Source organism: Schistocerca serialis, chromosome 2 (assembly GCF_023864345.2).
Source record: "Schistocerca serialis cubense isolate TAMUIC-IGC-003099 chromosome 2, iqSchSeri2.2, whole genome shotgun sequence".
NCBI lineage: Eukaryota > Metazoa > Arthropoda > Insecta > Orthoptera > Acrididae > Schistocerca > Schistocerca serialis.
The window spans coordinates 782,056,339-782,071,758 of NC_064639.1; the positions used below are offsets into that span (position 1 = coordinate 782,056,339).

General features: G+C 40.8%; 1 protein-coding gene across 1 annotated transcript; it reads right to left on the reverse strand.

The window, feature by feature from the left end:
- Positions 1-7,622: 7,622 nt before the first annotated feature.
- On the reverse strand, positions 7,623-8,435 carry LOC126455707 (uncharacterized). The gene is made up of 3 exons (XM_050091475.1): positions 8,183-8,435; positions 7,762-8,085; positions 7,623-7,684 (listed from the first exon to the last, which is right to left on the reverse strand). The coding sequence occupies exons 1-3, from the start codon at positions 8,388-8,390 to the stop codon at positions 7,647-7,649; spliced, it is 570 nt and encodes a 189-aa protein (XP_049947432.1). The 5' UTR covers positions 8,391-8,435; the 3' UTR covers positions 7,623-7,646.
- Between the last annotated feature and the right edge of the window lie 6,985 nt (positions 8,436-15,420).

Consider the following 15,420-nt stretch of genomic DNA (forward strand, 5'->3'; position numbering starts at 1 on the left):
AATGCATAAAGGAAGATGGAAATATTTTCAATGACCAAGCAATAAGCAACATGAGACGCTTGGAAATTATTCAGCATACACATGAAATAACGCACAAGGATTCCCTTAATATACATGTGCATATAGTATGAGAAACAAGGCAAAATTGATTTCCACCTGTTTATCAAAAACATGTCCTCTTGCAAATATTTTGAGGTCTGGCCTCCTCACTGAGCGGATTTTTAAAGAGCCGCGGTATTTTGACCGTGCAAAGTACTAGCAAGGTTCTACTGACCCTCGGCCCCCTTTCCTACAGCTTTTCATTTATTGACTTCATTGTTAGTGCTTCTTTGTTATTTTTCTCTTTGTTTCTATTATATTTCTTGTTTTTGATTTAGTCATATAGATGTTTTACTAACAGTTCACTGATTGGAATTGTATTTATGGAATTGTTTTTCTTTCTTGAGCTACAATACATTCTGTTTCTATTATGCTGTACCTAACGCCTTCTTTAACGCATATGTTTCCGCTTTATTCGGTTTTACGTCAGCGAGATTAAAAAAAATGCTTCAAATGGCTCTGAGCACTATGGGACGTAACTTCTGAGGTCATCAGTCCCCTAGAACTTAGAACTACTTAAACCTAACTAACCTAAGGACATCACACACACGTCCATGCCTGAGGCAGGATTCGAACCTGCGACCATAGCGGTCACGCGGTTCCAGACTGTAGCGCCTAGAACCGCTCGGCCACTCCGGCCGGCCAGCGAGATTCAATATTATTTTATAAAATTGTGTCTTGTGTTGGGAATCTTGTTTCTCTCTCTCTCTCTCTCTCTCCGTGTGTGTGTGTGTGTGTGTGTGTGTGTGTGTGTTGTGTGTTTTCTGTGTGTGTGAGAGGGAGAGAGAGAGAGAGAGAGAGAGAGAGAGAGAGAGAGGGAGAAAGGTATAGAGACAGAGAGAGAGAGAGAGAGAGAGAGAGAGAGTCGAAGAGAGTGACGTGGGTGGGGGGGGGGGGGGCCAAGGGGGGTGATTTTAGAGTGTGGTCCGGCAGTTAATCTCTCATGTCAGCGTTAAACTTCTTTTAATTGTTTCCTGCTGTTCTGTTGATATTTTGTTATCTATCTGTTCTTCCTAATCTACCGTGTGCTATTGGGCGGTAGAGTTGTTCACGTAAGGTGCTGTGTGCAGGTGCTAATTGTTCCGTTCGAGTATTTTTTGCATAAAGATGCTTAATTTCATTATTTAACCGAGTCTCTGTGCTCCTAATTTTGCATGGTGTGCTGCTTAATAATCATTATTTAACTTTACACAAACGTCATTCTAAATCATTTAATATTGATTACACTGTTTCATGTATGAAAGAAAAACCTATCTGTGTTAGGCTGTAAAATTATATCCTTCATTCGTTGTGGTATTGACTAGTTTCGACACTAAGTCATTTTCAAGCACTTACAACGTGGATGAGTATTATATTATAGATACACACTGTGGAAAACCATTGAACATATCAGTTCCGTTTAAATGTTACAGAAGAAGTCTTACTTCCTTATATGTGAAGCATTATGCAATATGTCGTACTTGTTGGGGCATACAATAGAGAAGTCATTCCATAAGTGAAGCCTTACGTTAAATAATTCTTCTACATTACGATCTAACAACGGAAATATCACGCTAAAAGCGTATAACTACGTCACATCATGTGTGAACCATACAACTTCCATGTACAGATTGAAGCCGAGGTCAGGTGCTCTAATTCTAGCAAAGATACATTCAAAGGTAAAGAATATGACTTTCGATAACGTACACCATTGTATATTACATGCTTCCTTAGCGTGCCAAAAATTGCATATTGATCTTATGTACACCATACTGCGTAATACTTATGTAAAGTGAGGAGGACTGCTTCTGTAGAATTTAAACACAACTGTAGTTACGTTCAGTGGTTTTCCACAATGTACATATTCCATGTAACACTTGTCTATGTTGATGCACTCTTTTGCAGGTGCTTGAAAACGTTTCAGGGTCGAAATTGGTAAACCACACAACGAATGAAGGATATATTTGTACAGCCTGCTACGAACAATGTTTTCTTTGATAAAGTTTTTGGAGGTTGTGGAACCACATACACGTATTAACAAAGTATACAACATTTTTATTGAATTTGATATTGATTCTCGTCCTGTGGAGTTGAATGATGGTTTTCTTGTATGTGTTTTAGGTCGGCGATGGAAATGCTTGGCAGGGAGTAATAGTATAACGAATTTTGCATACATTCTTGATCACATGAGACTTCAGTTGTGTTCATCAAGTATATAAGAAAAAATGTTATCCGCGACAGTGGAATGTACCCTTCCTAGGCCTATATCGGAGCTAATGAAAAGTTATATTAGCCAGTCAGTGACGAAAATTGTGTTATGGAATATTACGGATTATCATGGTCTTCCTGGAAATGGTGTTTGTCGCAGTGAACCGTTACTGAAAAACTTCTAAAAACGTCTGGTGATTATTGTAACCACCATTCCTTAACATTATTTACAATAAGGGACGCTTTCTTCCATATCACAGACAACACTATCAACAAAATTCAGGGCATTTCAGTGGGAATACAAGTTTTTCTCCCAAAACGTTGATACTAGAAATAAAGCTATCATCCGTTTGTTACAAGGTTAACACACATATACAATGAAGAGCCAAAGAAATTAGTACACCTGCCTAATATCATGTAGGGCCCCCACGAGCACGCAAGTGCAACAACACTACGTAGCATGCACTCGACTGATGTCTCAAGCAGTGCAGGAGAGAATTGACACCATGAAACCTGCAGGGATGTTCATAAATCCGTATGTGTACGAAGGGGTGGAGATCTCTTCTGAACAACAGCATGTTGCAAGGCATCCAAAATATTCTCAATAATGTTCATGTCTGGGAAGTTTGTCGCCCAGCGGAAGTTCTTAAACTCAGAAGAGGGTTCCTGTAGCCACTCCGTAGAAATTCTGGACGTGTGGGGTGTCGCATGGTCCTGCTGGAATTGCCCAAGTCCGTCAGAATGCACAATGGACATGAATGGATGCAGGTGATCAGACAGGATGCTTACGTACGTGTCACCTGTCAGGGCGCTATCTAGACGTATCAGGGGTCCCATATCACTCCAACTGCAAAGGCCCCACACCATTACAGAGCCTCCACCAGCTTGAACAGTCCTCTGCTGACATGTAGGGTCCATGGATTCATGGGGTTTTCTCCATACCCGTACACGTTCATCCGCTCGATACGATTTGAAAAGACACTCGTCCTACCAGGCAATATGTTTCCAGTCATCAACAAACGAGGTTTAAAGTTTTGTGTCATGCAGTCATCAGGGGTACACGAGTGGGTCCTCGGCTCCGAAAGCCCATATCGATGATGTTTCGTTGAATGGTTCGCACGCTCACACTTGTTGACTGCCCAGCACTGAAATCTGCAGCAATTTGTGGAAGGGTTTCACTTCTGTCACGCTGAACGATTCTTATCAGTCGTCGTTGGTCCCATTCTTGCAAGATCTTTTTCCGCCGCAGCGATGTGGGAAATCTGATGTTTTACCGAATTCCTAATGTTTATGATACACTCTTGAAATGGTCGTGCTGGAAAACTGCCACCTCATGGCTACATCGGAGATGCTGTGTCCCACCGCTCGTCCGCCGGCTATAACAGCACGTTCAAACTCACTTAAATCTTGGTAACGTGCGACTGTAACAGCAGTAAGATCTAACAACTGCGTCAGACACTTGTCTTATATAGGCGTTGCCGACCGCAGCGCCATATTCTGCCTGATTACATATGTCTGTATTTGAACATGCATGTCTATACCAGTTTCTTTGGCGCTTCAGTGTATTTGGTGCATACCGCTCTTAGTAGCTAAAGTGAAAACGGAAAATCTATCAAATGAAGCCAATAATATACTTCAAACTGCTCACAATATAATGATTCACCGTTTTAGGCCCCCAGGGTACGGAAATCCGATAAGATTGGTATGGCGTGAGTGTGTCCGATGCAATGCTTAGGTTGTGCATGGCCAAGAGCGCTGGACGAGAATAATATCATGCCCAGGCTTTCCTAGCCGTAGGTAGCTATGTAGTTGACTTATTTCCACGAGAGATGCGTAGTTTATGGAGGTGCTGACAACTGTAATTGGACGACAAAATACTGCGTATGGTCTAAATATGTGTGTTGGCTTAGTTCTCTAGCTGGCCTCTTTCCAGTAAAGGCTGTTGTGGTTGAGAAATATTATTGACAAGTAAAATACTGAGCTGCGATCAGGATATCTTGGCTCAGAAGCTCTCTTATTTGCTTATTTTCAAGAAAAGGGCTTGGCTTAAGGAGGGGGTGATTGGTTGTTTCATTTCTATGGCACAAAATATGGAGTCGGTTCTGGGAGAGCTAAATATGTGTTTTGGCTTAGAAACCCTCCGAATATCCTACTTCCAAGGAATTTATGTACCTTAATAAAGAAAGGGGAGGTGTCTGGCTCACGATGTGTTCGTGGGTAGGGAGATGGGTGAGACGCAATGATGTCATGCGTTAGCGATTACCCTTGAATGGAGGGAACCTGAGAATTAAAATTTAAGTTCTATCTTGAATACTCACTCGTTCCTACATCGGCTAACAATAAAGTTATAGCTTGGTACATAATGATGTTCAGTACAACGAGTGTAGGGCTAGAGGTAAACTGATGATAGGGTGGAGTAACAGTGAAGGAATATCCTTGTATATGATGAAGTAGTTAGCCGACAACACAGCTATAGTGCTTATAGCAATCATATTAAGAGAGTGTGGTATTAGTCAAACAATAGCCTGCCGCATTAAGAGGAGTTGGTTAACACCAAGACTGTAGTATTAATGGTATATTAACACTGTGTGATTATTTTGGGCTTCTTTTTTACAAGAGGAAAATTGGTTCATCGTAATATCATGGAAGTTACCCGCCCTTTTTACCGACCACAAGTGAGCTAGTTTCATCATCCCAAAAGTTTGCGTACGTTAATTCGTCATTTCTCACCATCTTTGATTATTCCCGTCATTTCACACGGAGTGACATTATCGGCAAAAGAGGTGGTGCCACCGGAAGTAATGTAATTGTTGAAGGAAATCAGAACCACACCATCAGTTCTTTCATCAGATAACTATTAATTTGAATTTCCCATTAGTCTTACGACAGAAGTGTAACGTGTGCTTGATGGAGGAAAGCTGTGCACTGGGAAGAATCCTGGGATGGTAGCATTAAATTTATTCAACAGTGTGTTACACTTAAGGAAACGAAACTATAAGTCACCAATTCGCAGATTTACAGGTAACTCACAGACACATGTGCGTTACTAACAAGACGAAGCTTTCACAGCGTAGTGAGATGGGTGTAGCAGGAACTGTGGGCAGTTCCTCTGGTGGTCAGTCTAAGTGTAGCATAAATGGAGAGCTCAAACCCACGTTGATTAACAGTTTCCAAGGACTAAATCTTGCTAAACAGTTCATCAACTTTATTCTAGAGGCTACACTCCTGAAGTGCTTGAAGAGGGTGCACAGGAGGAATTGGCGCTACTCACATTGGTTCCGCTGTACTCCGGCTGCACCAACAGCACCACGTTGCTGCAGCTTCCGATAGCTTCAGAACCTGGCGTTTGCGTCTCCATCGTCCGAGAAGCCTTAGTCAGTGCCTCTCTGCTCTGCCAAGTGGTGCTTTTTTTTGAAGATCGAGAGGCGCTCCTTCGAGACGGCACAGGTGACTTAGATATTTCAGAAAAGATGGCTACTAGATTTTTTACAGAGACATTCGTTAGCCATGCGGAGCTTCCTTTTCTAGAGCAGGCAGCCTCCTTTTCACGGAGAGCCTCGCTTTTAGCCTTGTCGTCAGTCGTACCATCCTTATTTGCGTTACCTTCATCTGGATCTTTCGGTGCAAGCTGCGTTTCACCAAGCTCTTCTGCCTTGTCGATATTACCTTCATCTTTCTTGTGTTTCTTAAAGCTGCCTTTGCCACCAAACTTCTTAATCAGTTGTATTACTCTCTTACTCGAGCAATCAGGCTTTTGCAATTCATCTCTTATTTCCATCACCACTACTTCTTGAGAAGGTGTCGAAGACCGTATTGGAACATCGTCGCTTGATAAATGTTCGTCATCGGTACTACTTTCTAATCTGCATTTAAATCCTTCATCACCTACGTCGCTAAACGACTCAGATAATGGCGATTCTCGAATTTGTTCCGGAGTTTTCTGTACCTTTACAGACTGGCTCCTGGGAGAGTCGTCCATGTCGCTAAACGATTCAAATAACTCTGGTTTCGGTATTAGTTTTTTAGTTTTCTGTACCGGAACAGACTGGCTTTTCGGAAACTTTGGACAATCCATTGCTTCCTTGGAAAATGCTTTCACCAGCTGCTTCACGCACGGCCCTCTTGATATATCCCTCCATGTTCGCGGTGACCTCTGATTCATCCGATTATAAAGTTTATACAGGATACTCTCGAATATTCCCCTAGGGACTTCACTCACATGCTCCAACGTCTTGGGCAATTTCAACTTAGCTTCTTCCTCGTTAGATACAGTAAGCTCATCTTTCATTCCTTCAGATAGTTCTTGTGTGACTGGTGTCTTCAGTTGATGGTCTGTGCCGCTACTTGATGTGACATCAGAGTCCGAATGCGAAATGTCTCCTTGTCCTTGTGTTTCACCACCCACGGGCGTTCCGATGAGCACTGCTTGTGGCAAATCGTCTAGTCCTTTTGCTGTTATCTTTGCTCTTTCCGCGGTACCCGAATCGTCCTTGCCGTGAAATGTGAAATCTTGCTCATCTGAATCACTCAGCATTTCGGTATTAAGCACTCGCTCGTCAAGAGACTCCGAGCGGACGTCAGAGCTCACACTGTCCTCGTCTAGAGTTATTTGCAAGGGAACACCGGAGCGACTATTCTCTTCGTTTTGACAGTTCTTTCCTTGAGAATGCACATCCCCTTTCTGCTGGCTGTTTGGTCCCACCTTCCCATCTTCAGTAAATTCTACACTGGGATTCTTTTCGGCGGCTGTTTTATGATTCCCAGAGTCCTTGAGCGTAGAATTCTTATCGGGATGTGTTGTGTCCGATACATCCTTGCAAACTACTGACGTCTTACTATTATCTTCACTATCAAGCGATATCTCACTTAGCATAGAATTTCGGTCCAAATCTTCCTTGAGACTTTGTTTACATATCTCTACTCCCTCTGCATCTATGTTTGTCATATTTTCTTCAAAATGATGCCGTTCACTAACGCAGGATTGAGGAGAGTCAGATTTATCTTCTAGCTGACCAGCGCAACTTTCTTCAATTTTATCAGTAACTGCTTCCTTAGATCCCAATGTATCACTTTCTTCCGCCGTCGGTGTTGCGAAGTTACTGTCTAAATCGGTGTGGCTACATGACTTTTTCGTAGCACATTCCGTAGCGTCTGCTTCGTCCGATGTCTCAGACGATTCGCTGTCCGTGGGACTGTACTCGGGAGTTTCGGGCCCTTCGACAGTTGTGTTTCCCGGAAACTCGTCTGGGTCATCCATCTCAGCGCGCCTATCCGAACGCGACGGCCGATGTAGATTAACAACGTCTTCTCGCGCGCTGCCGCCGCTGGTCACCAGTGTGGAGGTGACCGAGAGAACCGCCTCACGCGCTGTCTTCCGCGTTTGCTGCTGGCAGCTCACCTGTGGAGCAAAAGCGTTCCTGTTCCTCGTGCCCTCAAATTTTTCAATTTCTACTTTTAAGTGAACACAGGACTCACGTGAGCTGCAGCAGAACTGTTCCTCAGTGAGGCGAAAGTTAATCGTTACACTGCACTTTGATGTAGAACTCTGCGCTTCCTTAGTGTCGTCTGTCTTCTGAAGGGCGCCCTCGCCTTCCTTAGCGCTCTCGTTGTGTTCCAGACAGCAGGTCACGCTATTAGGCACCGCATCGACGTCGTCTAACGAGGCGCTCAGGTATACGCTGCTGTCGTCAGATTGCACGGCTAGGCTGTCTCTGTTGCTCGTTAACGCACTCGCACCTTTTGTCTCTGTTCTGCTCCTGATGCCAGTCTGTCGTGGTAAGGATCGTCCCAAAGTTACATCTGCAAAGAGAAACGCAAGTATAACCTCACGTTAAAAGGCCGGAAGTGTCAGAATGTACAAACTGGTAGATGTGTTTAAGCTTAATTCAGTTACTACCTTGTGGTTGTCTGCTGTTGATATTCGCTGAGATCCCTGACGCAAGGCAGCTCTGTTCTCCTTGTGTTTCCAGAATAGTTTCTAACTCACTGATGTCCTCAAAAACGCTTGAAACGCAGTATTCATTTTCGTCTCCACGGTTTTGTGAGCCTTGTATCAACTCTATGCCCACATTATCCAGTGAATAGTTTTCCATTGTTACTCTCATCTTTTCTGAAAATAGTGAGTACAGCACTACACATTTCGAATGGAATATCGGTGTCTTTCAATCTGACATTTACTTCCATTAGTTAGAGATTCTCATAGCATATACCAACAGCATACATAAATACTTGAAACTTAAGAGTCAAAGAATACATAACAAGGCTATTCCTTTAGTTCCGTCCTCTCATGTTCTACTTACTATTTTGTTCGCTCCAACAAATGCACATTAAAACAATACAATAGTCGTTAAGTCATAGAGCTTTTTATGAGAGGAACCTCGTTAATAAATGTCTATTAAAAATGTAATCAGTAATATAGTTATTTTATAGATGTAATTGTGGTTAAGATTTGGGAAAGTGGTGATGTAGCTAAGTTTTTATAAATTTATGAAGCTTTACCATTGATGCTAATAATTTTCTGTAAGGTATGCTACAACAGTTGTTATACCAACTTAACACAAGGATTACTTCTTGGTGGTAATGTTATAATCATGAAAATTGAGAGATGGCAGGAGTAAGACAGTTTTTTGTACAGGTAGTAATAAGTAATTAATCAATTTCCTTATTTGAAAGACTTTCAGTCTGTATCCTTCGACTTGAGCAGAGAGTTCTGCTGTCGTCAGTTACTACTAGTTTTCCGTCTTGAGCTTACTGCAAGTTAATTAAAGAGAATTACATCTGAAACATTTCGCTTTTATTTTTAAAGCATCTCTCGTGATTATTCTGCAAATTGGATACATACGTTTGTACATTTCTGGTTGTTGTGGGTTAAACACAGCTTTTTGTTTGTAAATTTGCTGTGCAAGTTACTTACGGTGTTTGTTTACATATTATGCTTCTTCCCTCATTGCTAGCAGCGGTTGAAGTCGAATGACTTTGATTCCCGTATCGAATTGGCATTTTTTGCCATTATGCAATATTTATTGCGGTGCGTTACATACACTTCACTTTTGTAAACTGAACTGAGGTTATGTGTCATTCTCACTCAGCACAGTAATAGTGTTTGTGTCTGGTCGTTTGTTTTGGATCACGTTATGAGTGTTGCCAACCTTTAAAACTACATTTTTCTTTGAGTAAGTGAGACGAGATGAGGGGTGTGTGGGGGGTTGAGTGCAAGATAGTGGGAGCCAAGGATGGGCCTGTATGGTGATTAAACAGGATCTAGGAGGAGATGGTGGTGGTAAATGGAGCCTATGGTTACACGTGTACATTTAATGACATATTAAGTGGTCAACCAGTCTAAAGAGTGTGTGGTTTACCAATCTGATGATTTATGAGTTGTTTCTTTTCTGTGATATTTTTCTTGTAAGATTAGGAGATGTTTTTTGTTGTTGTTTATCCTTATGATTTTCATGTCAACGTCTCTGGTGGTAATGTTATGTTGGTGCTGGTATAAGTGATCCGCAAAAGTTGAATGATTTGTCCCATACTTCCATGCTCTTACCACGTTTTCCTATACTCGATTAGGTATATAGATGACGTCTTGTACCTGATAGACGATTCATTTTACAATACAGAAGAAGCAAAGCAGAGAGTTAAATGTCTTGGACAATACCATAAAGGTTGAAAACAAACAACACAAATTTGACATACACCGAAAACCTAGATCAACAGCTGAAATTATACGTCAGACATCACAACACCCCAGTTCTCAAAAGCAAACACCACTTAGATACATGCTCCACAGAGTAAACACAATACCATTAGATACATACAATCACAAAAAAGAAACGAGTACCATAATACAAATATCGTAACACAAATGGCAACAAACACTGGATACAAAGCAAACTTAGTAACAATGCTGAACAATAAAACCAAGAAACAGAAAATAAAAGAACAAACACCCAGCTGTCACGAACACAAGGACAAAATCACACACAAACAAACACACAAAATACAAGAACACAAACAACACAAAATGTGAAAGAAATACAAAACAAAATACGGTACACAGTTACATACATGCATGCAACCACCCAGATTATCCAGTATTTTCAAAAACCAAGACATAAAGATAGCCTACCAAACCAGTAATTCAATTCAGGAATATTTCCCAAAAATAACAGGAAAAACTGATATATATCAGAAATCAGGAGTATACCAACTGAATTGCAATACATGTGATGGAAGGTACATCGGTCAAACCAGGAGGACATTTGACACCAGATACAAAGGACATGTAAGAGCGTAGAGGTATAGGACAAATCATTCAACTTTTGTAGACCACTTATACCAACACCGACATAAAAATTATCATCAGAGACATGAAAATCACAAGGATATAAACAACATTAAATACCTCCTCACCTTACAACAAAAGTACCACAGTCAAAAAATTATTAAGGGAAAAGAAACAACCACCTTGGTAAACCACACACTCTTTAAACTGACGGACCACTTAATATAACATTAAATACACATGTATAACGACGGGATCCATTTCCCACTACCATCCACTCCCTGATTCTGCCCTATAATCAACATCCAGACCCATCCCCACTCCCCGCCCCCCTCCCCCCAAAAAACAAAAAAATCTTGCAGTCAACCGTTCCCCTCCCCTAACTGGTGCCAGATCTCTCCCTAACGTACAAGACTTTTTCACTAATTTACACTAACTTTCAAAGTCACAACATAAACGAAAACAAACGAACAGACTTAAACACTTTTACTGTGCAGAGTGAGAAACACACATAGCTTCAGCTCAATTTACAAAAGTGAAGTGTATATAATGCAGCGCAAGAATTACTGCAGAATGGCAAAAACTGCCAACTGTATATGTGAATCGAAGTCGTTCGACGTCACCGTTCCCATCAAGGACGAAAGTAGCAGAATATGGAAAGAAACACAGTAAGTACGTAACTTGCACAAAATCTTTAGAAACAAAACGCTGTATTTAAAATACAGCAACCAGAAATTTCCAAATATATGTATCCAATTTGCAGAATAACCACGGAAGATGCTTTATAAATAAAAGCGAACGCATCTGGTGTAATTCTCGTTAATTAAACTCCAGTAAGCTCAAGACGGAAAATCAGCAATAACTGATTTTAACAGCTGCTGCGGAAGATGGACATGCAAACATACGCATTCTGTTGTACTCAGTGTTCTAAATGAGTGGAAAGACTTTAACGTGAGCTGTTTCTTAACTCAGAAGAGATTCTTATGTCGACTATCAATATTGTAACCTCAGTAGTATTTAAATTCTTTGACTTACGATGCATGTACATAATTTTTCTCATTCTGTAACATTACGTAATCTTGAAATACTCCGTAAACGTCTTTTACCAATATTCATCACGATACGTTATCTATGTGCTAAACTGTAACGTATGTAACTCGCTCACGCAAAGGAAATTTAGTATTTATGTAACAGAAAATATGGAGGGAAGTCAACCCATAGCGAAAAGGTTTAGGCGGAAGCGAAGATGTGGAAAAGCACGAGTTTGTGTGCCTCGTCTTTCTGTGGCAAGGGGTCTGTGTTTAGCCTTCGAAGAATAAACATGCTGAGAGAAGTGTGTATTTCTAGAAAACTGAATAAACATCCCTCCGATGTGAATTAGGATTAGTCGTTGCATCATGGCAGTTATTGGATTACTCTGAAATTTTCATTTCGGACGACAAGAAGAAATATTCAGAGCGTCATGCGGCATTATTATATCGTCATGAGGGTTTGTCTCCCCATCCACTTTCAGATAATAGTCAGCCCAAACAATTGCTGCATGGACTAGTATTGGAATGAAGTTTTCACACTGTAAGTGGTTAATCTTAAATGTGTGCCACGAACCTTGATTTATCCTATATCACTTTGATAAGATCTTATTTCTATTCCAAAATATTTGCAGTTTTAAAAACATAGTAAAAGAGTCGCACTAAATTACATAAATTATTTAAAAGCATTGTTAAGGTCCATGGAGCAATAGTTTTCGGAATAGAAAGCAGGCTTTCGTGTGAAGTTCTCAACGTGGTAGTGATTATTAACTACATACTAGGCCATAAAAGATCACAGGCATGCGACGTACCTCATTATGTAACAGGTTTGTAAAAGTGCTTTTTTGTATTTATACTTATGTGTTTTTCTTGTTATTGTTTTATGGTGAAAGTGTTAGTCATGTAAGTCTTGTACGTTTCGTGGCCTGCAGCTTTTAGAAATCGTAAATATATCATCTTATCAATTAATCGTCCGACAAAACTGCCTTCTGGTAGTATTTTATTTTACCGTACTAGTTTCTGACGTTGCCCATCATCAGCTGTATCTGTTTCTTACAATAAGTTATTACAGATATATTGTAGAGTTTTATGCATCTGTGATTTTTCAGTTCATTGTAATTCTACTTCTCTTGTGTATCCCAATGAAAATATTTCGTAATATTAATGTAATAATCCTTCCCCCACCCCCCCTCCCATGAACCATGGACCTTGCCCTTGGTGGGGAGGCTTCCGTGCCTCAGAGATACAGATAGCCGTACCGTAGGTGCAACCACAACGAGGGGTATATGTTGAGAGGCCAGAAAAAAGTGTGGTTCCTGAAGAGGAGCAGCAGCCTTTACAGTAGCTGCAGGGGCAACAGTCTGGATGATTGACTGATCTCGCCTTGTAATACTAAGCAAAACAGCCTTGCAGTGCTGGTACTGCGAACGGCTGAAAGCAAGGTGAAACTTTTTTCCGAGGCATGCAGCTTTACTGAATGGTTAAATGATGATGGCGTCCTCTTGGGATCTACGGATCGAAGCGTAGAATGTCACAGCCCTTAATCGAGCAGGTAGGTTAGAAAATTTAAAAAGGGTAATGGATAGGTTAAAGTTAGATACTGTGGGAATGAGTGAAGTTCGGTGGCAGGAGGAACAAGACTTCTGGTCAGGTGAATACAGGGTTATAAATACAAAATTAGATAGGGGTAATGTAGGACTAGGTTTAATAATGAACAGGAAAATTGAAATACGGGTAAGCTAATACAAACAGCATAGTGAACGCATTATTGTGGCCGAGATAGATACGAAGCCCACGCCTACCATAGTAGTACAAGTTTATACGAAAACTACCTCCGCAGTTGACGAAGATTGATGATATGTATGATGAGATAAAAGAAATTATTCAGAGAGTGAAGGGAGACGAAAATCTAATAGTCATGGGTGATTGGAACTCGAGAGTAGGAAAAGGAAGAGAAGGAAACGTAGTAGGTGAATATGGAATGGGAGTAAGGATTGAAAGAGGGAGGCGCCTGGTAGAATTTTGCACAGAGCGTAACGTAATCATAGCTAACACTTGGTTCATGAATTATAAAAGAAGATTGTATATATGGAAGAAGCCTGGAGATACTGGAAGGTCTCAGATAGATTATGTAATGGTAAGACAGAGATTCAGGAACCAGGTTTTAAATTGTAAGACATTTCCAGGGGCATATGTGGACTCTGATCACAATCTATTAGTTATTCACTGTAGATTAAAACTGAAGAGACTGCAAAAAGGTGGGAATTTGAGATGAGACCTAGATAAACTAAAAGAACCAGAGGTTGTAGACAGCTTCAGGGAGAGCATTAGGGAACGATGGACAAGAATGGGGGAAGGAAATATAGTAGAAGAAGAATGGGTAGCTTTGAGAGATGAAATAGTGAAGGCAGCAGAGGGTCAAGTAGGTAAAAAGACGAGGGTTAATAGAAAACCTTGCGTAACAGAAGAGATTTTGAACTTAATTGATGAAAGGAGAAAATACAAAAATGCAGTAAATGAAACAGGCAAAAAGCAATACAAACGTCTCAAAAATGAGATCGACGGAAAGTGCAAAATGGCTAAGCATGGATGGCTAGAGGACAAATGTAAGGATGTAGAGGTGCATATCACTAGGGGTAAGATAGATACTGCCTACAGGAAAATCAAAGAGACCTTTGGAGAAAAGAGAACCACTTGCATGAAAATGAAGATAGAAACCCAGTTCTAAGCAAAGAAGGGAAAGCAGAAAGGTGGAAGGAATATATAGACGGTCTATACAAGGGCGATGTTCTTAAGGACAATATTGTGGAAATGGAAGAAGATGTAGATGAAGATGAAATAGGAGATAAGATAATGCGTGAAGAGTTTGACAGAGCACTGAAAGACATAAGTAGAAACAAGGCCCCGGAGTAGACAACATTCCTTTAAAACTACTGACAGCTTTGGGAGAGCCAGGCGTAACAAAACTCTACCATCTAGTGAGCAAGATGTATGAGACAGGCAAAATACCCTCAGACCTCCCAAAGAAAGCAGGTTCTGACATATATGAAAATTATCGAACTATCTATCAGTTTAATAAACCACGGCTGCAAAATACTAACACGAATTGTATACAGACGAATGGAAAAACTGGTTGAAGCTGTCCTCGGGGAAGATCAGTTTGGATTCCGTAGAAATGCTGGAACACGTGAGGCAATACTGACCCTACGACTTATCTTAGAAAATAGTTTATTGAAAGACAAGCCTACGTTTCTAGCATTTATAGACTTAGAGAAAGCTTTTGACAATGTCGACTGGAATACTCTCTTTAAAATTCTGAAGGTGGTAGGGGTAAAATACAGGGAGCGAAAGGCTATTTACAATTTGTACAGAAACCAGACGGCAGTTATAAGAGTCGAGAGGCATGGTAGGGAAGTAGTGGTCGAGAGGGCAGTAAGACAGGGTTGAAGCCTATCCCCGATGTTATTCAATCTGTATATTGAGCAAGCAGTAAAGGAAATTAAGAAAAATTCGGAGTGGGAATTAAAATCCATAAATTCGGAGTGGGAATTAAAATCCATGGAGAAGAAATGAAAACTTTGAGATTCGCAAATGATATTGTAATTCTGTCAGAGAGCAAAGGACCTGGAAGAGCAGCTGAACTAAATGGACAGTGTCTTGGAAGGAGGATGTAAGATGAACATCAACAATAGCAAAACGAGGATGATGGAATGTAGTCGAATTAAATCGGATGATGCTGTGGGAATTAGATTAGGAAATGAGACGCTTAAAGCAGTAAATCAGTTTTGCTATTTAAGGAGCAAAATAACTGATGATGGTCGAAGT